At 35.1% G+C, this 27,118-nt stretch overlaps 3 protein-coding genes across 7 annotated transcripts; 2 read left to right on the plus strand and 1 right to left on the minus strand.

Moving 5' to 3' along the window:
• Positions 1–663: 663 nt before the first annotated feature.
• LOC136410216 (uncharacterized) lies at positions 664–26,934 on the minus strand. Its single transcript, XM_066392302.1, has 26 exons — positions 26,772–26,934; positions 26,463–26,542; positions 25,133–25,281; positions 24,896–25,080; positions 24,716–24,837; positions 24,438–24,664; positions 24,303–24,376; positions 24,056–24,217; positions 23,848–23,987; positions 23,386–23,528; positions 23,002–23,105; positions 22,381–22,600; positions 22,047–22,152; positions 21,886–21,995; positions 8,573–8,643; positions 8,063–8,200; positions 6,872–7,064; positions 5,998–6,201; positions 3,623–4,595; positions 2,913–3,278; positions 2,314–2,815; positions 1,957–2,246; positions 1,583–1,900; positions 1,214–1,443; positions 930–1,154; positions 664–876 (listed from the first exon to the last, which is right to left on the minus strand). The coding sequence occupies exons 1-26, from the start codon at positions 26,861–26,863 to the stop codon at positions 664–666; spliced, it is 5,637 nt and encodes a 1,878-aa protein (XP_066248399.1). The 5' UTR covers positions 26,864–26,934.
• LOC136419904 (uncharacterized) lies at positions 11,691–14,804 on the plus strand. Its single transcript, XM_066406504.1, has 2 exons — positions 11,691–11,818; positions 12,572–14,804. The coding sequence occupies exons 1-2, from the start codon at positions 11,813–11,815 to the stop codon at positions 14,780–14,782; spliced, it is 2,217 nt and encodes a 738-aa protein (XP_066262601.1). The 5' UTR covers positions 11,691–11,812; the 3' UTR covers positions 14,783–14,804.
• On the plus strand, positions 16,396–21,495 carry LOC136419841 (uncharacterized). Of its 5 annotated transcripts, none has more exons than XM_066406434.1 (7): positions 16,396–16,506; positions 18,066–18,311; positions 18,376–18,534; positions 18,592–18,898; positions 18,954–19,191; positions 19,250–20,372; positions 20,691–21,495. In XM_066406434.1, the coding sequence occupies exons 3-7, from the start codon at positions 18,376–18,378 to the stop codon at positions 21,420–21,422; spliced, it is 2,559 nt and encodes an 852-aa protein (XP_066262531.1). In that variant the 5' UTR covers positions 16,396–16,506; positions 18,066–18,311; the 3' UTR covers positions 21,423–21,495. The 5 variants fall into 5 exon arrangements, with proteins under 5 accessions (XP_066262531.1, XP_066262523.1, XP_066262515.1 ...); XM_066406426.1 differs by having other exon boundaries at positions 16,444–16,506; positions 17,881–18,311; XM_066406440.1 differs by lacking the exon at positions 16,396–16,506 and having other exon boundaries at positions 18,115–18,169; positions 18,219–18,311.
• Positions 26,935–27,118: the final 184 nt, after the last annotated feature.

Here is a 27,118-nt window from a genome sequence, read left to right on the forward strand (position 1 = left end):
CATCATGGGTTTATGTCTTTATGTGGAAATGACAAATTTTTTGCAATGGTAATTCATGTTTTGTACTTAAGCAATATCTTATCCTAGCAATCTTATTTCACAAGACACGTATTCCTGTCCTTTTGTGAAATACACACGAAAGAGTGCTGTTCAAATTTTTGGCTTAAAGGAAGTTTAGAGTCATAACTTAACTAGCTTTACGAGTGAAAAATTTTTTTTCTACTGCTTCCGACATCTGGCAGGCTGAAGAAAAGGTTGAAAAGCATTGAGTAAATTACTTTCAAAAAACGCTTCACAATAGAATACCGAAATGATGACTTTACCCGTTGGTATTGTTTTTCGTAACATTAGTCGTTCTATTCAAATTCTATCGGCTTTCCTTTGACATGTGATTTTGGATCAAAAGACGTTATAATTTTGAAATCATATAATTAATTTTAACGTGTTTTGATCCGAAATCACAAGTAAAAAGGGAAGCAGACAGTTTCTCGTGAAATTCGATTGTTTGTTGGTTGGAATGCCTCCGTGGATATAATTTCTATATTTTTAATTATTTTATTCTTTTTATCAAAGAAATAAAAGAACAATTAGCTTCTTAGAAAAGAAGTATAATAAAGACAAAATAAGACTTATTTGAACTGATCCAAAATAAACAAAAAAAACTTATAGATATCTCTTCAATAAATTGGCAGCGTCGCCTTTATTTCTCTTGTAAAATCCCTCAGGAATTAAGGAAAAATCGCTGATTGCCAGGTTATTCATTGGAGGAAACCTAAAGATGTTATATTGACTGGGTAAGTTAAATTCTTCGGAACGCTTCCTCATAAACGTCCAACTATGGCTGTTATGTGTATATTCGGAAGCTGCTGTTTGAACCTAAATTAACAGGGGTTTTTCTTGCGTTTTTTTTGCACATTTACACTATAAACCTGTTTGAAATTAAATAGATTTCCACTATCGTTTTGTTTTTGTCCGCCTCCGAAATCAAAGTTAAAGGAACGATAATCCTTATTGTCCGATCTTATGAATTGCTCGAAAACATCGGCATTTTTGTCGCTAAATATGTTCATATTCATTCCGGAATTGGATGAAGAAAATAGTTTTGACCGCGTCTCGTACAATTTTTTCGATTCGTTATCTTCAGTATGAATCACCTTTTTGGGTACAGAAATATACCATAAGGCTTTAGAAGAAAATGTAATCACATAGTTACTTCTACTCCATCAATATTTTTCCGAATCGTGGCCAAGCACTTCGTTTGCTGGATTTGTCTCGGAGTAGGTCGCCCAGATCTACTTAATCGATCTTCCCATATTTTGGCAAAATCCGCAGACTGATTTTTATCAAAGTCGAATAACTTTTTATTTTGTTCGAAGAACTTTTGCCTTATGGCTTTTTGTGTTAAATTCTTGAAAGGATAGATTGGTTCTGATTTTTGAATAGCTGGAAAGTAGATTTTCTTATGCATTAGTTTTGATTTAAACAATCAACAATTGTGATTTTCAGAATTGACCGAAATAAACAATAATTATATGTACCTACAAAAAAAATCTCAAAAATCTATTTTATTTAACAGTCCTACCACTTGCAATAAACGATTTTGACTCATCACTGGATACATTTCTTGGTGAAAATTCATGACTTGATTTCCTCACACTCTGCTCTTTAACTACCCTTTCACAAGCTTCAACCAGGAACGACTTTTTAGGTTTCTTTAAGGGAGCTTTAAATTTCTTAGTAACTTTCCTTTTACACCCCTTCGTAATACTTCCTGAACTTTCTTTAGCTGATGAAGACCTAGATTCTTCATCATTTTCTTTTGCAGTGGTAGTAGTAGATGACGACTTGTCATTGTCTAGATTGTGTAGCTTTGAGGCTTCCGAGACAGTAATAGTGATTGCTGCATAATTTATTATTTGTTAATAATTACAAGTTAGTAAAGAATACTGAAATCACCTGTGGCTGCCCCATTTGGAGATTTATTTCCGCTGAAAGTGGTACTCCTCATATCGCCTTCCAAATTCCTCATTTTTAAGACTTCAGAAATCCCTAGAGTCTCATTTTTCATGCTTTGTGCTTCATTCGATATGTTGGTGATAGTTCCATGGTCTGTAACACTCTCATGATCATGTTGATCCACAGATACCATAGTGTTAAATACCACATGAACAATACTACCTTGAAGCTTATTTGTTGACATAGTTTCCCCTGGGCATATCATCACAACTTCTGTCTCATTTTTAGAGCTAAAATATGGCTTATTATGCAAAAACTGAAGCGACAGACATTTATACCATTTATAGTTAAAAATACCTGATTTGAGACGCATTGGTTTGTTCTTCTTCAACTAATACAGGTTTAAATGTAACGCCTTCATCGTTAGCAATTTTGTCTCTTCTGTGATTCTCCCACATCTCCTCAAGAATACTTTTATACTCCTCAATACTATACTTGTTTCTTTCTCTGTTGATGGCAGGTTGCGTTGAAAAACTCAACTCGATTTTGTCAGTATTGATTGAGTTTGGGCCGTAAATCTCATCTTTTTTAGTACTATTTTCTAAAACTTTGCTCTCCCTTATAACCACATCGGAAATAATGACAACATTAGGATTCTCATTTGTTTCATCTTTTGATTTTTCTCCTGTTTGTTTCAAGATAACTTCTACTGATTTATCTTGTAATGAGTGTTTTTGGATTTCTTCAGTTTCAGTTCCGGATAGTTCGTGGATATTGCGATCTAGTATTTTTTCCGTACTTTCATCAAAATTTGGGAACTGTGTCTTTAAAGTTGATTTTAGTTGTGTAGCCAATTTAGCTGCAATTTATGAAATATAACGATATGTTATTCGAGATAAGAGGTGAACAATTTTTCTATAAAAATGGAACGTCACATATTGTTTATTTTGATTTACCTTGTTCATCTTTCAATTCAACATTTTCCGATACCAGAGGAGAGTAGCTCAACCCACTTGCATTAGATGTAGCTGTCTCGTATACATTGTCAGAGCTACTACTGGCTCTGATTTCTTTCTTATTTACTGACAAATCGACTTCTTGCTCACATGCAAGCTTGTCATTGTCGAGGGATAAAATAAGTTTCTTATCCTGACAAAGAACGTCTGTTTCTTTCTCTTCATTAAGTACAGAATTTTGAGAATCAGTTATTTTTGCATTGGAATCAACATCACATTCATCAATAGTTGCAGCATTGTTATCTTCAAGAACAATTTTTTCTTCAGTCAATATTTTCACTACAGGTATAGCAACTTTCTCACCATCTATAATGAATATGATAATATTTTTCTCATGGCGAAGTCGGGGTATTTTTTAACAAGAATCATAAGATTAGAAATACCAACAATATGTTGTATAGGAATCCATATGGTTGATGTTAAAAAATACACCGTATGCATACAGGGTTTTCTAGATTTTAAGAAGTAACATAAATATAGAAACGTGTTATCTGAACTAATATGGTTAAAAGATAAGAAAAAAGGCCAATCCGCTAACCACACGTTATTTGAGCTAATTCCAGGAAAAATATCTCCCTGTAGATTTAAGTAAAATTTTCACTGTGCCAAAAAATCCGTGACACCCTGTATCATAAATGTGTTATTGCTACCATTCAAAGAATGCCTAACATCTTCTTCCGAACTACTCCAACTGGCGCCTCTTTTAACTACAACGTTCGGAAACATTATTCGTCTATCGCTTTTATAATTCTTTATATTCCCAGCTGATAATACAATATCGTTTTTTGAGCAGCATTTATTTTCCTCATTCATGAACTCTAAAGAGAAACAACAAAAATTCAATAAAACTTGAACTCTATTTGCCCCTAACTTGCCGTCTTCCTCGATTTCCTCAGCTAAAAATGTCAAGTCCTCAACCACTGATGCTACGTCCAAATTCTCCAAATCTTTTTGATCTATTGTAAAACTGAACTTGGACCTGTCTTGATTTGAAGGTATAAAGGTTACTGGGGTTGAAGTTTTTCTGTGTTCCCTTTGCAAAGGAGGAGCAAAATTTCTGGTGAATGATGATTCAATTATTTGGAACTGATTGGAAAAAGCTGAGCAATTTTCCACTCTCTGAGAGAAAGCTCCAAAGGATAGCTGAGACAAATTTTCCTCTTTAATTACACCTTGCATATTTAAAAATCCAGGATGCCTCGTGGTTGAGGTGAGATTTAATGCCTCTTCCGTAAAAGTAAAACTACACTTGCTGGGGTTATAACTCAAATCCACTTCAGGTTGAAGCTTATGTGCCTCAGCTGAATAAACGTTCAAATCAGATTGATGAAGATTCTCTTGTCGTGGGAACATTTCTGGTTTCGATATTTTAGATTGCACTCCAGAGGAATTTATCGAAACCTGTTTTGTGGAGGATACAAAAAATGGTTGAAATGATTTTAAATAACTCACATCTTGACTATGCTGGTTAGAATTAGGGATTATGAATATAGGATCAGTATTGTCCTGGGAATTGAATTGGATGTCTTCTAAGTAGGCATGAGAAGAGTTTTCCACGGGAACGCTCAAAGCAGGTGAGGCATTGAAGAATATCGAATGGTCCATACCTTTAGGTGTCGCATCCTGGAACTAGAGGTTATCAAGTTTACGATCGTTTGAGGAATTATTAATAGCTATAATGACTTCGTCTGAGAGAACTCTTTAAGCCACTATTTATTCTGATGAATTGTTTTTCATCAGGTAAAATAGATCGTATTAAAATAGATAGTCGATCATTATTATTTTTTGAACACGTATTCATGATTGTTATTCCAATGTTATTTCAGCTGATATATTTTCTTGTCAATATTTCTAGATCTTTATTTCATTGTTACGAAATTTGGCCTACATTTTTATGATTACCTGCAACTTAGACTCTAAAAATAATATTAAGAATATTTACTAAATACCTGAATAACGAATTGTTTGGAAATGCATGTTGAGTCAATAAACACAAACGTAGGCAAAAAATCTTTAATGCTGATGTTTAATTACTGGAAATTTTATCAGCACATGAGTTTAGCTTTTACTGTTTCGCTGACCATTCAAAAAAAAAAGACAACAATGTTTTCATTATTTTCAGGTTAATATTTTAATACGATGATAACATAATTTTTTCATTCGTGCATGTAGGTTCAAATTGATACCTGCTGGCACATATCATGTACCTAATCAAAAACCAAATCATCATAAATACTTTTTAATTGCAACGACATTTTTGACCGAACTCAAGTTCTCAAAGGAAACATATATGTGAGCATTCCTCGCTTATGTTAAGACTATCAAGTAATACCATGTGAGAATGACATGGGGGTTAGCCGTAAATTACTTCTAAGATAAGTGTGAGAAAACGATAGAGGGTTGTTTATGAGTTCCTTTAACACAGGCAAGAGAAAAATTGATAATAGGTTAGGTAATCGTCGGAAAAAGCCTGGAATGTGGCTTATCAATGCTCTTAAAAAAAAAGGGGACGCACTCGGGGGTGGATGAGAAGTGTGTATCGGGGGGCATTCCGGCCGTGGTCCTTAACAAGTAAAGGAGTACCTCAAAACTTGTTTTGTTTTATTTTTTTTCTTTCCATAACGATACCGAAATCTTACATATAGTTTATAACTGTCAAATTAGGGTTACGAAATGCCCGACATAACTTGAAATAACGATGAATCAATGATTGCTAGCTGATGCCTCACTTCATCATTATTCATAATTCATCATTATCAATGATTGATTCTATACATCGTCATAAAAGGTATCAATTTATCTATTCTAAAACTTCCTCAATATAATTCGGTTGAGGTTCATAGATTAAGGTTTCTACATGGAAAATGTTCAACGCTGTCAAATTTGAAGGTCTTGCTAGCCGTTCATGGATACCTACATACCTCTTCATTTTTGATTTGATCCAAACCAAGAAGGGCAAATTAAAACCAATAATATGCAATAAAATCAATAAATCAAGCATTAAATATAACAAAATGGTACTTACATTAATTTTCGTCCACTCTTGCAGCATATTTTGAGAATACTGGGTAAAGTCTTCCTCTAATGTTCGCATTTCGCTATTGTAGTTTCTGAGATACGCATTCAAATTCGATATGGTCAGCCTGTTCTGCCTTTTCAATTTATCGATTTTGCAATCCAGGTCGTACCTCAACTGTACTTTTCTGGATATACGGGGTAGGGCTGGGTCCTATAGCCAGATCTACTGTGCATATCTATGAAGCATCTAATGCATCAAGGAAGCGTTTGCTTCAGTTAAGTGCAATAGATGCTTTGTTAGTGTAGTAGATACTCGACATGCAAGATACTTGAAGTAGTAAGAAATACTCAATTCTATGCATACTACACAATATGATGTCAAATCTTTTCTTTTGTCGGTTTTTCCTGCCTTAAATTCTTTTCTGTCGAAGTTTACAGAATAAATATCAACCCGAATGCGGATATTTATTCTATGTGAATGTGAAAAAATCTAGGGATATTCCAAAGTAGATGAGGTATGATTTTTTCTTGAATAAATGGATTTCCAACACATTTTTGGAATTTACCGAGATACCCAGAGTGTTCGGGGTGACATCTGAATTGACGATCTAGTCTATTTGTTAAAACTAATAACTTTAAGTCTCCCTGTTTAGGAGTCCATTTCCAGGACGAAACATTGCAAAAAGAAAAGTTATGATCTGGCGCCTATGAGGATCTCACATATTTAATAAAACAGATAGGTACAGACTTTTTAAGGAAAAATCAATTTTTTCATTTCCCTGAACTTCAGCTTTAAACTGAAAATCATTGGATGGCAATTATTCGTAAATTTGGTAAAATATTAAACTTTGTGCAAAATAAAATGGAACGAAGTAAGTTACCAGTGAATGTTTCTTAAACTGCATCTGCAACTCGTCAACGATTTCCATGACTTCTTTGGGCCAAATGTTCCTGACCATGTAGATGCCGTAACCTCTCAAAGTGGTGGCTCCTGGCATTAGGCTGAACCGGAAATCCAGTTTCATAGATTTCGGGTTTCTTGGATCTCCAGAGGGAATGGTTTGTAACTGCCAGCTAAGAAAACACGGTTCTTGCAAAAAAACCTTTAGCGTAAAAGAAAAGCAATCTTCCCAATAAAGATAGTTAAGCTGCCAGAAAAAGGCGCTACTGACGTGTCGTGATCAATGGTAGAACCATCGTTGGCCATGGAAATGGTAGAAAGGCCCGGATTTGACCATAGTTTATGTATGTATGTGATTCTGTCAAACCGGGGAATGTTAACGAAAGCAGAGTACTTTAAGATTAATTAGTCTTCGTTAGTGACTGTGAAATTCGGAAGCAATACTATGAACGAAGATTATCCGTTGCGAATAGTGCAAGGAGTGGTCGTAGGATGAATTTACCTTCTACGATTTTAGATTAAGTATTGTAACTTCTGCATTCTATTTCGATTTTCGGTTTTATTCGGAAGTTTCACTGTTCGTACTTGTTAGGTAAACAGATATTACCGCACGCAAAATAAAATAGCATGTGTAAAGCACCCCAGGTTACGCATATGTATTATTGTATTATATATGTATTGACCTCTTACATTGTCACTTATATTATTTTCTCATGGAAACCTAAGGACAATATTAGAACTTAATTAGAATGTATGTTTACGTAGAAACACAAATTCCTTCGTCTGATATAACTAACCCATCAAATTGTAATTAGCTGAGACTCGAAGTCTCAGTACTGTTCAGGGTTCAAACTACCCTTATTAATGTACTTTGGTAAAGTCCATGTAGATATCATATATATAAATTGGGTACGTCTACACAGGAAGTCAGTCAGTCAAGCAGCCAAGCTCAAGTCCAGCAGAAACCTTCACGACTCATCTTCACAGACACTTACATAAAAGGGTCTTTACGCCTCGCTTCTGCTCTTGTATCATCGAGAAGTTAATAAAGTGTTATATTTTTGACTCGCGTATAGTTTTTCGAACCCGGCACATTACACATGTATCAATGTTGAAAATCTTTGTGGGTAATTTCAATCAACACATTTTCTAATAATCTTAGCTTACTTACACTTTAATATTGAAAAACAAGTCGGCCATTCTGGTCAACAATACGTAATGGGTCGTGATGAAACAGAAGGCCTTTGTTCTTGCTAAGGTGTCGCAGACAGACATTGCTATGGCGGTTCCTTCTTCAGTAGCTGTTGCTCTGAGAAGAGCAGCAAAAATAGGAAAATTACTAAAAATCATTGTTATGTTGGAGTAATACCACCGAAGTGCTAGCACGTAATATTACTGTAACTACCTATTCAGTTGTATAATTTCCATCTCATTTATTTTAATGAATCTACAGCCTCCAAAATAAGAAGAAAAGGCACGAAATGTCACAACACCTGAAGCTGGAATGAGTTTTGATGTAAGGAATATTGATGATGTTGGGTAGATAGGAAGATATATATCATTGTATTTATGTTCATGTGTAACGTCATTTTGTCAATCTCAATTCAAAATAATTATGTATTAAATTATCCCGAAAATCATAAGTTATGCAAAGATATTGCTATGAATCAGATATACTCACCTACAGAGTTCATCAATAATAATGAGGGAATTGTTGGTCATCGTTGCTAAGATATAATTGATTTCTGTCATCTGAAAATTTGAATTAAGCAGTGCTTAAAAAGGCGCAAAACATCAAAAGGAAAAAAATAAAACTAAGATTATTGGAATAATATTTATCACTTAAAAAAGGTTGTTTTTTTATTGTTGTGTTAATGATGCGATGTGTTTTCTCACACCTCTGTAGGTAGATAGCTACCCAGAGATAGTTTCTTCACTGATTTCTAGTTTATCGAATACCTTATGAGTGGACAAATTTGCCATAAGTGTATAAAAAAATCCCTATTTAAATTCATGGCAGTCGGAAGTCTTTACGTAATCAACAGCAGATGTAGGATATTCATAATATGTCTTTATGTACGTCTCTATGTAATCTCTACCATGGTATGTAACACGGTATCGGCTGGCCACCCACATTGACCTCACTTCTCTTAAAGGAACACTGAAAGGTTTCGCACGACGGCAAATGCTTTTCAATTGCAGCTAATAGCCGCAATTCCGATCAATACCTGTCCAATTGCGTCGACGGCGAATACACGCAGCTCGAATTTTTCAAATTAGGTTTCTTTAATAATTAAAAAAATAATATTATTAAAGAAATTAAATGATTAAATTACAGTGTATAAACAAGCCGCAAATAAATCGATTTTGTTAATTTTCCGAGAGCTTTCTTGCCTCCTGGTTTACTTCTAGGGTCTCATTGGTTTACATTTAACTAATTTTCAGAATTTCTGACAGACTAGGTCTTAAATCATTAAATAATTCTGAACAAAATTTATAATATTCTGATTTTTCACGATCGTTGTCGCGTTATCGCGCTGATACTGCAAATTGAAGGCTTCCAAGAACTTGAAATTTAAGGCCTACTATATCCTCTGGCTTCCGTGATGCATATGGGAACTTTATTAGGTCTATTCCGGAAGGAGACATACTTGCGATGGATTTCAGAATTATTTGCTTATTTCTAACGGTGTGTGCACTCTAAAAAACAGATGTTGCAGAATGTGAATGATGTGCTCATCATCATTCACGCTCGATAGCATTTCTTGAAAGGTAGGGATTAATAGGTCTTGGAAGGGACTAACACGTGTTTGTGGATGCAGGTAAAATAACATGTTCTTAGAACCGTGGATAAAATTGTTTATTAATACATGTGAGCATTCCCTGTTTATGTTAAGACTATTAAGTAATACCATGTGAAAATGATATGGGAGTTAACCGTAAATTACTTCTAAGATAAGCGTGAGAAAACGACAGAGGGTTGTTTATGAGTTCCTTTAACATAGGCAAGAGAAAAATTGATGATGGGTTAGGTAATCGTGGGAAAAAGCCTGGAATGTGGCTTATCAATGCTCTTAAAAAAAGGGGGACGCACTCGGGGGTGGATGAGAAGTGTGTATCGGGATGCATTCTGGCCTTGGTTCTTGAGAAGTAAAGAAGTGCCTCAAAACTTGCATTGTTTTATATTCTCATAACCACACCGAAATCTTACATGCGTATTGGGTTGTATTTCGCATTGGAGTTGTAATTAATGCAATAAACACTGGTGTTACGACTAAAAATTTTTAAGCTATCAAACTCTCGATTATCTTTATTCCTTTATCGGGGTGTTAATGTTTACCAAAAAAGGCAAATTCTCAGAAACGTTCAAGAGCATTACGTCACATTGTTAACGGTGTTAAGCCGATAATAAGTAAATAACATACATTTTCAAGGATATGTCTGAGAAGCCCTATTTTTCGAAAATTCTTAAAATTTAAAGGCAAAGTTCTTATATGAGAAATATAATCTCGGGCTTCGTTTATTACTTATTCTTTCGTCGTGTTAGTACGAGTGCTAAATTGATATTTGACGAGTCGGCTAAATTAACAATGGTATCCTTAGTTCGGTTTGCTGGTCTTGAATCCGATTAAAATGTGCTTTTATGAATAACAGAGTTAAAAGATATTGTTTATAATATATACATATTATATATTTTGGCGAGATCTCAAATTCAAGTAAGCAGCGTTATTTTGTTTACAAACATTATATCACTAACCAATATTGTCTTTTTATTTGTAAATAGTTTGCGTCGACTAACAGGAAGTTGGAAGTAAATAATATAAATACGGTTTTGCTGCTATCGTTAGTTATATATATTTTATTATTTGAATCACTTCAGCTAATTAGACAACTGTGGCTGCCATTACGTATGAACAGTTCGTTAATTTCATGGGTTAATTTTTCTATCTGTCTCGGTACCAATGATGATTTCTAAAAATAAAAAATAGTTTTAAATGATCTAGACACATAAAAATATATATTTTTAGTACATACCTCTATTAACCAAATATGAGATTTATTTTCTGGGAAAAACAATTAAATTTGGGATTTTTAGCATCTGTGCAGAAGTAGGTACGGTAAGTAATAAAATTAGAAAATAGAAATTTGCAAGCGAATCGACACAAAGGATTTTAGAGTCATCGTCCAAAAATTGGTAAATTATTTATTTATTCACTCCATATGTTGACTTTAACTCAGATATCAAAAATAAATGAAATTTTTTCCTTCATTTCTTCAATTATATCCTTTTTTGTGTGCCTATTTATGCTCAAATTCATTATTTATCTCTCTATAATAATCAATTGCCACTAACGGAGTGGCTGTATTTCTAATTATAATTTCCTACTTAAGTGATTAATTAATGACTACACTGTACCTGCTTTTGCATAAAAGCTAAAAAGCCTAATCTTAAACATCTTCATAATCCAACAAGTTGAAAAGTGTTGGTTCCATTGTTGGTGTGCCAAGTGTTCGACCACCTACGTACATAAATTTTGGTCATCTGGCCAACTTATATGTCGCGCCATTAAAGACTACCTGCTGTTTCTTTTTTGTACTTCTCCCCACTTTTTTTCCCCGGACACATTTATTCCCTGAACGTCGTTAAGTCACGTTCCTGATCAACACTTTAGAATTACATTGAGAAGGAAAAACTGTGGTTTGTAGAAACGTACACGGACGGTCTATTTCTTTCGTATTTGTAATTGTAGTAAGTTGTATATATTTTTGCGTAGTGTAGTTGTGGTACCGGCTGGATTGATTAGTGGAGGTCGAGTGATGTGTTCGGTACGGGTTTAGACCTTTATCGCTATTTCCTGGAATGCTCATGTAAAATAGCACGTAGTTTTACAGTGAAAATTGGTTTTAATGCTGGTATTTTATGGAGGTAAGGGCTATTTCTTTCACATTAGTATTTGTATATTAGTATTAGTATATATATTAGTTATTATTGTATATTATTATTATTATTTATATTAGTATTTGTATGCGTGGTTATTTTTAGTGTGTTGCATTGTTGAACGTTGTTAAGTAGCTCGTTTGCTTCTAATGTTGAAACCGGAGCTGGGCTGCCAAAAAACTGGTATAGCTTCGTTTTTGCTTTTGAAACTATTTTCAACGTGAAATCTTAAATTTGATTATTTTGAAGGGTGACAAACCCAACGTTTTCCTATTAATGAAATGATTGAAAAAAAATGAGCGTATCAGTATCAGCTTTTAAAGTATTTTTTGTGAATTCGTAGTCGTTTAAGAGCAAAGGTCGTATTTAGGATAAATAACTTCAATAAGTGAAAGTACCGTTGAAATGTTTTTTTTTTGGAATTCCACGTTTTTTGTAAGCAGGTACCAGTATAAGTGAAACAGGAGCCCTATTATATCAAGCTTTCAATGTATTTTTGGTTCTTTTGTTCACTATAACTCCTACCGCAATGTGAAAAAAAATATATAGCGATAAAGATGGAAGTAGGTTTCAAAAATTATGTTTCCACGCATTTACTTATACCGGGTGATGCAAAAACATTTTCGACTTTTTTTGTGACAATGTGGCTTACTCACTTAGAGGGCTTAATTTTGTTTTTTACTTTGAATTCACATTTCTACCCAGACACTGTATGATTTTTTTATAATCTCCTTGTTTCAGATGTTGGATACAACAGAAAACATTGCGTGCGTAACAGATAAAACTCCTGCACCTCCACCGCCAGAAATACTGGAAGAAATCACAACCGCCAACTTCGGCTGGGAGGAAATCCAGGGCCAAGAACCTCTACCGTACATTATAAGAGATTCTGGGAACTTCGTAGCATTCAGTAGTTTCATTCGGAAATTGCTTCCGGACGTTTTCAGGTATCTGAACAGCAAAACTCTAACGGATCTCGTTCAGGAAGATTTGGTAGGAATGACTGTTCGAGAGGCTCATTCATTTAATGTTATCAACCGCGAACATTGCGAAGGCAAATTAGTCGGGGCGAAATATTGTTTCCAGCCTGAAGAAAATATGATATCGTTGGGGGACTTCAAAGTATGTCTGGAGTTCTTTCAGACGTGCTACGCACTGGTGCGTTTCCAGAAAGTCCAAAACGAGTTATTCGGGTTTTTACAAATATCCGGAGGGACTTCAGTTCCGTTTGTCCATAGTGAAGGCCAGAGATTGACGCCTTTGTTCTACTTTGATGGACAATATGACTGTTTAAACTCAACACTGATGGATCTTAAAGATAAATGGAAAATGCGGTATTTGAAATTCTGCTGCATCTCCCAAGCCATTCGTAAAGAGCTTTATGATTACTCATCGTTGAAGGTAGCGGATGTAGATTGCTTAATGGCTTTACTCCCAGGAGAGACAGTAACGTTGCATTGGCCCGAAGACTTCAATCGTCAAGATATTTTATCGCCCGAAGTTAATATTGCCGCCTTACATGGGGCTCCTCTGAGCCCAGGTTTACTAACACCTTCACCTGTGAATTTAGTAAAGAAACGTGTGAGAGATTGGGGATTAGAACAAACAACAGCGAATAAAAGAGCTCACTCTATCCCTACTCCTGACTTTTTCACAACAGCGAAACGTCCTACTACTCGTGAGTCTGGCCGTGGTTCAGCTCAGGTTCTACCTGGAGGTGCAATTATTACCCCATGTACAGTAAATGAGAAAGAGACAGCACAAGCGACGTTTGAAACAAGTCGAACAGAACAATTGTCGGTTTATGCAGGGCCTTTTCATCCCCAAGTTGCTGCAAGTGAAGTAGCTGTAGAAAGGCTCCCAGATGCATTAAAAGCTATCAGAAGACATGGATGTTCGGTATCTACGGTTAATGCATATCCGTTGCTTCAAAATAGAAATATCACTAACTCCCCATATGCTCAGGAAAATGTCCGTAACATGACGAGCAACTTGCTAGTCGGTCGTGCGATACAGCCTCAGGATGTAATCACCAACGTTCCTTATGCCTCACCGAGAGCTGCAAAAAGTCCGGAATTTCAGATGCTCAGTCCGCGCATGCATGGGGCTGCTGGAACCGGAAATGTAACTAGTCCTGTTCAAAGTTCGTCTCAGAACTATAATCGTATCCAGAGCCCTTTTCAGATCAATCAGACTCACTGGGGTAGGCAGCATGTATCTTCTCAATCAATGAAAATATCGAGTCAGGCTCCTTCACCTTACCTAACAAATTATTATCCAATCAACTTCCAACCAAGTCAATCGATCTCCGCTCCCATCAGTTCATTTAACAGAAATTTATTGCATTACAACGTGAGGGTTTATTTCAATCAAAACATCAATTGCGTAATGAAGAATGTCGATGAAGTAGCTTGGGATTTCTTCACGTTCTTTAGAGTACCACTTGTGGAGAGGTGGCATCTGCATAGTCAGGTGGTATTTATCCTTCGTGATTTATGCCAACAATTCAATCAAAGGTCCAATTTAATGCAAAGTGGGACTGTTATTTGCCACCAAATACAACAAACTGATACCGGCAATAACGTACCTTTGGAAGTGATGGAACACTCAAATATGGACTACCCTTATGTTACCAGGAGGTGCGAAATTATGTACGATCTCGTACTTTGGGGAATTTCCTTGTCGAATGTGGTCACTAGTAGTTTCTTAGTTAGTTACAGCGATCTCGAGGCTCGTGCGCCTAGGAACGTTATGAATAAATTGAATTTGCGAACGTTTAAAACTGTATATCGTTTGAACACTCAGCAGAAAGCTCAGTGGAATGAGTTGGTGAAGTATGATGAAATGCTTCGTTCGAATAGTTACCGGGACTTATTTATTGAGTTTGACGAAGTTGTACATAAACTACAACATGCTAACTTAATCAAAAAGTGTACCGTTACCAAAAACTAAAAATTGTTTTTGTGATATTATACTTAACGTCTAAGTTATTTGCTTTAATGCAAAAAATAAGCAGCGCAAGAGGTTTTTGTATTAGTACTTGCTTCAAGATGTTGATTATAGTTTACTTAAGTTTGTGAAGTTGGTTATGGTAAAGTGACGATAACGGATAACATTTTATAGATCCTTACTGCATAGGAACTAGAGGGGCCATTGTTATCGCTGTGATATTGATGTATTGTGGGCTGAATTCTTTATTTTCTTTTTTTTATTTCATAAGCCCTAGAGGATCTTGGTTCAGTCTAAATATCCATGCTTCGTCCACTCTTATCATTTTTGGTGAGCTTCCGGACCAGGACAGATTGAACTTCTCCCTCGGTTTATGGAATCCACAATACTTTATAGCACAGCGAGAGTCTCGCTGGTTCCTAGGGGATAGGTTCCCTGCGCATGGTAAATTGAATTTCGCGGAAAATGGTTACCGTTCTCATTACTTTACATATTGCGTGACTTTAGGTAATAATCGATACCAAAGATTTTGTACACATTAATTATGCAACTAATGCAATAATAACTTTACAAATAAGTCAGTGAACAGAGTTCCTGGATAAATATAAAAAAATAAAAATCAGTATTACGTATATAGTGAAATTAGTTATTAAGTGTTTAATATGTTCAATGACATTTTGTTATCCATGTACAATATCTAGGGCAAATCTTTAACGATATACGTACTAGTTTGTTTAATAATGAATAGTTTTGTATTTTTTTGATTTTTCAGAAATTACAAAAATGAAATTTAAAAAATGTTGAAGGAAAAAATATTGGTACAAGAAAAAACAGAAGATTTTTCTGGAAAGAGTTTTATTTTCTCCTAAGTCCATTATTAAAACAATATTTATTGGATGACCACTATTATCATGCCTTATTAACGATATAATAATCTAATTAACATCCTTGATTGAAGCAGCAGATTGTTTGGTAACATCGTGATACAAATCCGACGCTCGATCTCTGTTGTTAATGGGATTTAGATCTGGTGATTGCGTCGGCCATTGTAGAACCTGGATATTGTGCTCGTAAAACCTTTTTCAACAAGGCGTAATGGATGTTTCAGATCATTGTCCTATTGAACTACAAATTGTTGCCGCATCTCTCATTCTATAAATGCGTTTGTGAAGCGCAATGGATCCACCCCGATTAACAACAAATAGCCCTATAATTATATGCAATCCAATTCATGCTTTACTGTATCCCTGGAATTGCTTCCTATCTACGGCTACGGAAAACTGCATAGAAACTTGGCAGCGTTGGCTGGGTATGCCAAATTATATTGACCGCCCAGAAACTGCAACTGCACTGTTGCCACTTGTCACACTGCTCTTTTTTTCTTCCGTATTTTTTTCTACCATTTTTCTTAACTTAGTTACTAGTAATATTCCGTTATAAATCTCAAATTAGTATAAAAAAAACTTGAATCAATTTACCATAAAAATGAATGAAGTAGGGACAAATTGACAAGGCATGCAACAAAAGGAAGAAATAAGTTGTGTGTAAAGTAAGAACCGGCAACCTCTAAAGGAGTTTCATCAACATGGGAGGAACTAGAAGTTTTAATCTAATGGTTCCTGTTTAACCTTTTTTTGTGGATAGTTATTTCGGGTTAACTGAGAATAACTATTAAGAAATGATTTTAAGAAAAAGTAATATTTTCTGTATTACAGTGACAATATAATGTAAGTATTCAATATTATATTAAGTGGTAAAATGTTCAAATCATAACAATTTCTCTTAGTAAATTCAGTAAATCATAACCTCAAAGTTTAGTTTGAGTTTTGTTACTGAAGTTCTGTTACGTTGCCACGTTGAGCTAGAATTAGGAAGGGGCAAAGTTTATTTCTGGTATGGACTCGAAGCATTTTGTTTTAATTGCAGCTTTTGCCCACGGTGTTATTGCTATATAGGGCAAGATTTCCATTCATTTTAAAGTATTTACTAATAATATCAATGTTACGGAAGAAACATTACAATGTTACTACCGCAACCGTTGGATATTGTTCCCTACAAACAGACAATATTATCACTCCCGGATTAGCGGATGAAAAGTGTACTTTCCACACACATGTGTAAAGCACGCGCACATGACCTGTTGTAGCTGACAGTTTGCGATCTGCGATGTTTAGGTTGTGTTATTAATAGGATCGACGTAAAAACGGTGGTTTTACTGTACGCGTTTGCAACCTGAAAGCAGCACTTTATCGCATGTGTGCGGTAACAAGTTGTATCTCACGCAGTTTAAAGCGGCATGTGTCAGTGCTAAAATTTTTTGTGGATGTTTAACATTAACAGACGGTAAAAATTTTCCTCCGCTTGTGTGCGTAAAGACTTTAGCATACTCTAATATGTAATTGAACTTATAGAAGGCAATGAAGTTCATACACATACGCTTGTAGGATTGCACCTATCAAGTACAAATGTGTCTACCGCACTCGATTGCGGTGGCATACTGCCTGAGCTCAGCGTGCGGTAGAGTATCATTTTTCGCCCTTGTTGGGTAATTCTATATATAGTTATTCCGTAAATTATCGAGAAGTATTGGTTTACGAGGGTCTGTAAAATTTCTATGTTAAACCTTATGGCATCTGAGGACCAAATTATTAACTTATCGTTAACTTTAACGTCAAGTTAGTATGCGTAGAAATCAAGATTCTAAAAATCTTTAGTCAAATATTTTTTTCTTTAATTTTCAACCGCTGACACCTTCCATTTCGGTAACGAAGTGGTTTTCGAAAATAGTTTATGTAGCAAACTGGTTCCGTGTTTACTGCTGCTGTCCTGCTACAAAGAAAAACGACATCCGCATACAGTTTTTACCGGATAGCCTACAACTTTTATAAAAAGTCTAAACATTCGATTCCCTGTTAATACACGCCTTTTTCTTATATCGAGTAAGCACGAAGCGAAGATATTCTATTTATTTATATTTCGTAGACCTTCCTTGACGACTCCTCGGACAATATTTTATTGACCTTAAAAAACTTTACGGTTACCCATCCACGACTTAAAGTTCATCTAAAGAAAGTCGTAAATCCTAATATTTATTATTTCAGGCAAAACATGAGTGGTAAAAAACCTTAACGAATTCTTAGTTCTCAGAAACCCAGGTAGAAAAAGGCCAAGAGATTGGTTTATGTGGAGTGGTAACAAAAAGAGACTTGACTTGAGACAAAATATTTCAACTGTAGAATGTCGCTAAAAAAGCGTATTAATAAAAGTAAATGAGGCAATTTTATAGGTATTCAGAATCATAGGCAGCTTTAAAACTCACGAAAACCAACTTTTTACCGGATCCAGATATGTTAAAACCACCTCCAACAGCGGAAAAAGTCCGCCAACAAGGTTTAAAATTAGCATCCTCTAGAGACCGCTTACAATAATCCATTTGCAGACTATCCGGACCTGAACCTTAATATCTCCATTTACTGCAGATCCATCATCAGCGACGAAAGATTTTTTCGTAAGAGCTGATGTAAATTTTAAGGTACATTTATTAATTTTCTAACAAACCAATTTAAATGGATTTTGGGAGTATTATTGTTTCTTAGATGGGATCAAATCCAAAAATGTCATCTGATGAATACACAGGAAAGTTTTGCTGGGAAGAAATAGACAGAATCGCCGTTCCTTTCATAATCCGCCCTTCAGGTGAGATTTTAGCGGAAGTGGGCATGCTCAAGAAGACTCTCTACAAGAACCTTTTGTCCGTAAGTGTTCTAGAGATTAGAGTTAAAAATGAATCCAAGCAATGCTATTATTTTCAGGTGGTAAATGAAGCGGTGTTCTTCTTGGCATGTCCCGCAGGCCCATCGCAATTTCCGCTGAAATTCTCTGTTAGTACGGCAGAATTGAATCTTTTAAATGAAATAAACACCATTCACTGTGACAGCTATTTCTCCAAATACCCTTACGTTCCATCAAATACGTTCTTAATCAAGAAAGATGACGCCATAGAACTGAAAAACATTCTGACCACCTTCCGGGATATGGCTTTAGTCGATAAAAAGGTTTCTTGTAGACGATATGGGTATCTACAAGTCAAAGGCCGCAAAACTCCAATTCCATTCGTAGGTACATAAATTTGGATCAGTAATATTTCAGTCGGAGAATATCTTTGTTTCAATAGATATTGATGGTATGGGTTTGGTGGTGCCCTTATTTTTATTTGATTGCAAGGCTGTGAAGAACATTCATCGCGAAGATATCGATTATTGGTCTCTGGTTCGTTTGAAGATCCTCTGTCGCATAGTGAACTTTCCCAAAAGTTTCTATGATCGGGGGGGAACGGAGCTTCATCCACCTGTAGTGAAGATGAGCAATCTTGTGGAAGGAATTCCCGCCACAAAGATTTATAGAATTTTTCGGTGAGCAAAGTCCGAAAACTTGATGAGCGTCGCACAGTTAAATAAATTTACTTTGCAGAAATTTGCCATCATCTGCTGATTTAACAAAACTACTTAGCGTAAAAGCACGATTTCGTACAACTAACAGCAGTGAAGCTCAAACGACACGTAATAAAAGGGCTATAATAAGAAGCGAAGAAAATGAAAAGGTTTTGATGAAAGAACCAGAAACAGAAAACGATCATGTGGAAGATTTATTTGATGGTTTTAAACTGATTAATATGGAACCTAAATCGGAATCTGCTGCAAAGACAGATGATACCTTAATACAGCATCCTAAAGGTGAAACATTGGAAGAAGATATTATTACCATAGATTCTGATGAGGAACCTAGTGTACAAGTCAATAAGCGAAAACGATTTAAAAGATTGAAACCAAAAAGTGATGATACTCGAAAACCATGCAACACAACTTTACGGCGAATATTACCGTCTGCCCCAATTTCATCCGTTCCATCTCCTTTGTCATCAATAGTGTCTCAAGCCCCTGTACCATCATCAACCATAGATTCTGACGAGGTTCCTGTTATTAAACGATCTAAAAGAATTACACCAAAAACAGTTGTGTGCAACACTGAAGCACGAAATCCAAGCAACACCGCAACTTTACGGCCAATACTACCATTTGTTTCAATTTCATCTGCCTCATCATCCTCGTCATCAATAGCATCCCAGGCCCCTGCAACATCCTTTGCCATAGATTCTGATGAGAACCTTAGTGTTGGTGTTAAACGAACTAAAAAAATGGCACCAAGAATAACTGAGTGCAACCCTGAGGATCTAAAGCCAAGCAACACCGTAACTTTACGGCCAATACTACCATCTGTTTCCTCTGCCGCATCGTGTTCTTCACCAATAGTGTCACAAACCCCTCCAACAGTCTCAACTGCAGGACTGTTTTTACAAAATCCGACGTTATTTGGCAACAATATTTTTCAACAGAATCCCTTGTCCAATGCGACTACTATTAGCCCATCAATGTTCTTAACGAATTCAACTCAAGGAGGTGTATTAATGAGCCCAATGGGGCTTCCTATGGGGATGACCGTAACACCCACGGGTGTGGATCAACAACAGAATTTGGTGAATCAGGCGCCGCCGAATTTCCAAATATCCAATTCCGTGGTTTATATTCAGCAAGCGGTAAGTTGGATTTAATCATGATATATGTTTTTTATGACTTATAAACCGCTCTTATCAAATCAACAGCTTAATGATAATTTTTACCCCAAATTTAAAGACTATATATGGCACCTGTTTATTAAAATTAGCAAATATAGGGTTCAGTAGCATTCTCTAAATTTACTATTCATTGGTAAGGCATTGTAATCCGTGTTTGAAAAATCTTCTATTCGCAATTTCAAATTGCGTCTTTAAATTGAATTTTTTGTTCATTTGGCTAGAAGTTTAGTTTTATGAGTGAGTGAAATGTAGTTTTTCGGAATTATTTTCAATTTTCAGCCTTCAATCATCGCTCCCCAGCAACAGGTACCACTTGTCTCTACCACCCCAATGCTGGGAAACTTAATTCAACAACCCACCTACCAATTACCATCAACCCAACCCATGATCTCTTTACCCGGAGGAGTTCTAATGCAACCACAAGTCAATCAAATGCAGTTTACAACAAACCAAATTGCTAGCCCTTTCCCAGCAGTTCCAGTTACAGAGTCAGACCCTGTAATTCTACCCGCAAATCAAGATGTTGGTTCAACCGCTATAAAAAATCTGCCCAAAAATCAGAGTTGGGCAATACTGGGGGACTCTGACATGCCCATGATTTCGACAAACGTTCATGACAAGTTGTTTATTAAAGTGGTGAAAATACCCCAACATATTAGTGCAACCCACCCTTTGCGCTACGCAGTGAAAAAAGTTAAAATAAGACCATCCAACCATATATTTTTAGTTATAAATAAAACTCCATATAACGACGACAATTTTTTGATTAATTTGGGAGAAGTCAAGAAGTATTTGTTTCCGGATAAAAGTAGGAAGGTGTTAGTGAAGAACGCTGTAAGGTTGAAGTTGGAAATATTTGCTTTGAATGCGACGCAAAGTGCCGCGTTGGCTTCGTTTTATAACTCGGAAAAGTTAGTCATGGAACGGGCAGTGAAGGAGAACTTATATTTTGATCTCAAGATGTTTCAGGAGGTACTCCCGGTATTGAGAACCAAATGCGGGTTAAGCTAAGTTGTGATACATTAATAAGTACAAAAATATTGTCTTAGAAATAAAATTACTATAAATATGTTAAACTGAGAAACGCTTAATTTTTTTCTTTGTTTATTCAAGTGCTAAATTGCAAAAAAAAAACATAAAAGTGAAAATCAGCAACGTAACAATATGGCGCATGTCCGTGCGGATAAAAATGTCTTATCGTTTATATCACTATCTCAGCTATATTTGCGACAAGTGTGTCTTAGATTTGTTTTCACCCATTACCGCACTAGTGAATATGACTTCACGTTATTGCCCAATTGTAATTGCGACACTTATTTTAGCCAGTCAAACTTCTAATCGTTAATTACATAATTTTTAACACTTTCAATTTTATAATTGGGAGAGAATGATTTTATTTAACCCAAACTTTATATTTGATTTACTTACAAGGGATTATAGGCTTTTATTTCCGTTCATATTTAGATGAACTTACCTCGAGAATAAATGTAGACGCGTTGCTTTCCATATCATCTTCATTCGATATCCTAGCGAACATTTTATCAGCCAATCTAAAAGTTGCACTTTCCGCAGGGACAAAACACCCTAAAGCAACATTTTGCTACTATTTATCGATTTTAATATTGCAACAATTACCTGCTTGAGCCATAATTTGAAGCATCATTACTTGCCGTATGAAGATGCTTTTACCGGCTCCATTTGGTCCAGTGATGATGTGTAAATTGTAATGACTGCAAGCGCTCTGAAATGAAAATAATACGACTTTTAACCACGAGCTAATTATTGATTATTTTTTATTTTTTTAAAACACTGGATATTTTGAACAAATATTTATTTATAATAAATATGAATTAATGATTATGTTCAATTTAAAAAATGAAATTTTGTTTTAATTAGTGGGTTAGCACGATTTGAAGGCCAACTTTTAATAAATTAATTTTTATAACGTTATTGATTATTCTGTACTCACCACTGGATTGGCAATGGGTGGTTTCTTGCATAGAAAATCCAAAATAGGATGTCGACTTCCGGCAACTTCCGTGTACTCGTCGAATTTTGGTCGCACCCATCGATTAGATGCACTGGCTTCCGCCAACGATTGAAGAACGTCCAAATAAGAAATATATCCGATCAATCGAAAAAAGAGAGGAAAATACTGCTTCAGATTAAGGGTGATGTTATGTATCGTTCTGGAACATGCAAATAATGATTAAAAATTAAATAAAGAATGTCTTGTTAATGTAAATATAAATTAAAACTTTGTTATTAATTTTAAACTTCCTATACAGGGTGTCTCGAAATTAGGTAGCATAATTTTAATAACAAAAAACTCGAATTTCCACGAATTCATTGAAGATGTCAAAAACAATGGTTGATAATTATGAGGCAATGGAATTTCATAATTTTCCCAATATAATCATCTACATCATTTAATGTTTTGCATCTTTCTTAATTCGCTGATATTAATAAAATATCAACTTTATGTTTAACGCTATCTGTCATCTAATATGCCTGTTAAAAGTTCTGCAATCTAATTTCGGAGCATTCTATATAAGACAAAATTAAAATGAATGTAAACCGATCTACTTACAAGTTGCTGAGATAAAGAAGGTCAGTTAACATATCATCTATTCTGATAGATAAATTGACGATTTCCACCGTTTTCATTGTGAAACCGGTTGAGAGAGAAAACACCTACAAATTCCGGAAAAACATTTTTACAGAGCGTCTCAAACTATATTTTTAATCTCAATCTTTTCGCTAGATCTGATATAACTACTGTGCAGCTTTTTATTTCATATAATACTGTTATGATCGTTTTTCATCTTTTCTATTTAGGCACAAATCGGTGAGATGATATATTTATTCTATAATTTAAAATTTTTTGCTATACGTTAACTTTGGGTTTACCAATTCACCCACGGAATGCGAGCTTTAGTAATTTCGAAGTATGTGGAGAAGTGAGAGAACTAACCTGAATAAACTCTTGTGGTAAATCAGATCTTTTCATGCGTTTTTTTCCTCTTTTGAGATGCATAACAATGTGAAATCCTTTCTTGTTATTGTTTGCCAATGTTAAAGGTAAATCATATTTTTGTCCTAGTTTGTGCACGTATTCTGAAAAAAAACTTATAATTCACTTGAGTAACCCTTCAATGCGCAACAAAGTGTGCAAGTTCTGTTTTTTCCGATGAATTCTAAATACTTATTTTCATTTAGAACTCTTAGTAGGTAGTAATTCAAATGGGTATAATTTGAGAATAATGAACAAAATTTCTTGAAATGCAGATTAATGGTTTGCGAGGCATTGTTCTCATATATTTGTTACAAACTAAATATCCAAAATATTATTTATACACGCTGTATTCAGATACCTATGAAATTTACAATTGAATTTATCTTTTATTTATAATTCCAAAGCATAAGTTATAATTACCCCTCATTTCATCAACCCTTTCTGAGTAAGTTTTCCTAAGTAAATCTAAAAGACCGTTTACTCCCGGCTTTATGGCCCATATTCTTTGTTGTTCAGCCTGTTGTCCAGTACCAGAGTATGCAGATTCGTGAATAGTTTCTCTGATAAAAGAATATAAAGTTATGTAGTAAAGATAAAACAGAACAAGATAAAAAAAAACACCCATTACCTAATCATATTCTTTATTACATCGAAGTCTTCGTGGTCCAGCATTTCTTTGAATTCTATAAAGAAGTCTTGAGACGCATTTCTGAGTGCCTCGCTTAAAGGTCGAATTGTATCTAAAACGCTATTTAGCAGCAAGAGGTAGTTCAATTGCTTGTTATTACAACTAAAAAATAGCATTTTTTTATATTTCCTTAAATCCAGTTCAACAATCACTTAACGTGATTACGACAACTCTCCTCGGGACTTACCTCTGAGCATCCTGAGGTATTAACGTACTCAGTGACAAAAGTTGATCCACTTTGGACAGTTTAGGAAGAACCGCCTACTTATGCAAATAATTAATTAATGTCCAATTTGAAAGTTCTTTACTATCTATCTTTTACTTGAACCAGAAGGAGCATTTCGGGATTCTTTATCAATTCCTCCAGGCAATCCAATCTATTTTGAATTTTTTTACGAGAAAATAGGGGTTGTAAAAGAAGAGATCGCAACTGCCTGGTTCCTGCTCTAGTAAGGCATCGATTCATGACACCGAAGAGAGTGGAAAATTTGTTTGCTTGGGCTGGTTGGTTGCTGGTAACTAATTCTAAACGATCTGCAGTAGCGATATCTATATACAAGTAGCTTTACTTATATGTAAAAAGAGCTGGAAACTGCTTACCAACGACAGCGTAGCCTTCAGAGGCTTCATATTCTATATGAATTGAATCAGTGGCATAATAGATAAACAAATTGTCTTGTAGGTATGTGAGAAGTCCTGATGCTGCTGCTAATGCGTAATATCTAGTGTATTTGAAATTATGATACATATTCAAGTTCGAAACATTTTCAGGAAATTTACCTATTTTTAATCACATACAACTGACATAAGGACTTCGGTATGCAAATTTTCGTTAACTTATCAAGGGCATTTTCTTTATTAAACCCTCTTCTTGGTATGAATATGAGTTTTGTTTTGTTAAAATATTTTTTTATTTCCGAAAGTAAGCGATTATTCCTAGTTTCGAATGTGGCAGGAAATACTATCTGTAAAAGGGAGTTGCATTAGACATGTTCTTAGGGTATTTTGAATACTAACTATTGATGGATTGAAAATGTTGAGTTTCGTAAGGGTATCAACATAATTTTGCGAGTCAGAGGTCTGGCATAAAACCAAAACGGGCTTAGTAACATTTACAACTGCGATACCCACTTCGCATCTTGCTTGACCTCGCCCCTCAGTTATAGCTAAAACATGATTATAGTCTATTACTGCACTGTAGTTATATTTTGTAGCATAACAATTGATAATTATTGTTATATTCATCACATCAATCAAGTACAAAAGTCGACGTCATGGTTAAAAAATTACTGATTCAAGGCGTGTTGGAAAAAAGCGGAAAAAGAACAAAAAGAAAATCAATCTCCCAAAAGGCAACTTTTTTAACGAATGGGCTAGAAAACAAACTCTTCTGCAACATCAGATATGCATTTATAATTATTCCTACAGAGTTTGTGTAACACAAAAAAGTCATATTTTAGGTAGAGGGTGTTCCAGTTTTTTGACTTTGTCGAGCTTGTAACTAAAATGAAATCCACCAAGGTCCCTGTGACTGCTTCAAGTTTCAGTAAAAATGAAGTTAAAGTTGCGAAAAAGGTAAAGAAAACCCCGTTAAGGTCATAAATGTTCCTTAAATGCATCTGCGTCCTAGAAGGCGTATGGAGAAATTTGACAACGGTAGAAAAAGTGTGATTCATGTATTAAGGTATAAAGTGTATTTTATTAAAAGCAATAAAACATTGTGTTTATTTTATGGTCTTTAATTGATTTCATGTCTGTTTGGTAATAGTGTAAAATGTATAAGGTAATATTAACAGTTGGAATGTCGAGTGTAATGTAGCGTTGGTAGTTCCGATCGTCTTATGATTGAATACCCCTAAAAACAGTTAAATAAACGGTTTATATGTGCATATTAGTTTAACAGAACCTCTAAAAATTATAACCTATAACAATTCCTCTGCATTGCAAATGTTTAAAATTTCTTTTAAAACACAATAATAGCTTCGAGTCACTGCATCCCAGAGTAAAAACGTTTAAGAACTAACACCGGCTCACGAGAAGATTCTATTTCGTGAAAAAATGCAGGTGGTCCCATTAAAACAAAATTACACTTTATGATCCCCGCGTTTTCGGGACACCCTGTAGGGTTATCACTAATTTGAAAATTTACCTTTATTAGCCTCATATACATTCCCATAATTGATTTTTTTTTAATCACATAAACTTAAAGGAGTGGGAGAGACTGCTAAACGTACACCCTGTATATTTCACTTAATCTTATAATTCTTTTGCTTCTTGGCAGTCATAATAATAATAACGTTACTGTCTCAATAAAGAGTAGTTTCGATAATATGGGAAGATTTCTTACCAACAACAATGCGATCTTCATCGATGCTGGTTGATCTGGAGGTGGTTGATCTTTTGTTAGATGACGAATTTAAAACCAAACTAAAAATAATATTTATTAAGGGAGACTTGCCTGTCGTGGCACTTTTAATTTTAACACTTAATCATGTCGTTGTTTTTAATTATTGTCATGCTTGTACTCATAAGTCGTTTCATGATGTAGCTTTATGCAATGTAGTGATTGATATTTATTAGCACTATTTGAGAGGATTTTTGCCAACGGTTGATGAATCGAATAAAAAATTAGCAGTTAATTTATTGATAAATTCACCTATCGTGACTTCTTCCCCATGGAAGTTCCGAGGTTTTACTGGAAGAGGGGGCACTTCTTGCGTGGGGCGGAGGTTTTGCTGGTGGCCCCATTAGTCCTATTCCAAAATGACGCTGCCGACCACCCTTACTTGGATTATTGAGCACTCCTTCGTTTAAATTCATAATTGCTTTATTACTCTCAACGTAACAATAACTTTCAACCTTTCATTAAATTAATGAATTTTGAGCTTTTATATTGAATAACGGTTGCCATTTTACGCAATGGCGCTGAAAAACAATTGAATTTTCTGAACATTAGGTGCAGGTGGCAGTTTCCCAGCCTATTTGACAAAAATGAAAAAAAAA

Source organism: Euwallacea similis, chromosome 1 (genome assembly GCF_039881205.1).
Source record: "Euwallacea similis isolate ESF13 chromosome 1, ESF131.1, whole genome shotgun sequence".
Classification (NCBI taxonomy): domain Eukaryota; kingdom Metazoa; phylum Arthropoda; class Insecta; order Coleoptera; family Curculionidae; genus Euwallacea; species Euwallacea similis.

Bases quoted from the DNA above. Each gene is read 5' to 3' on its own strand.
- LOC136419841 (XM_066406434.1), top strand. From the start codon at position 18,376: ATGGGATCAAATCCAAAAATGTCATCTGATGAATACACAGGAAAGTTT. The intron at 18,899-18,953 runs GTACATAAATTT...TTGTTTCAATAG, and splicing joins AACTCCAATTCCATTCGTAG to ATATTGATGGTATGGGTTTG. The intron at 19,192-19,249 runs GTGAGCAAAGTC...TTTACTTTGCAG, and splicing joins AAGATTTATAGAATTTTTCG to AAATTTGCCATCATCTGCTG.
- LOC136410216 (XM_066392302.1), bottom strand. From the start codon at position 26,863: ATGGGGCCACCAGCAAAACCTCCGCCCCACGCAAGAAGTGCCCCCTCT. The intron at 24,665-24,715 runs GTAAGCAGTTTC...ACTTGTATATAG, and splicing joins TGAAGGCTACGCTGTCGTTG to ATATCGCTACTGCAGATCGT. The intron at 1,444-1,582 runs GTAGGACTGTTA...TCTACTTTCCAG, and splicing joins AAAATCGTTTATTGCAAGTG to CTATTCAAAAATCAGAACCA.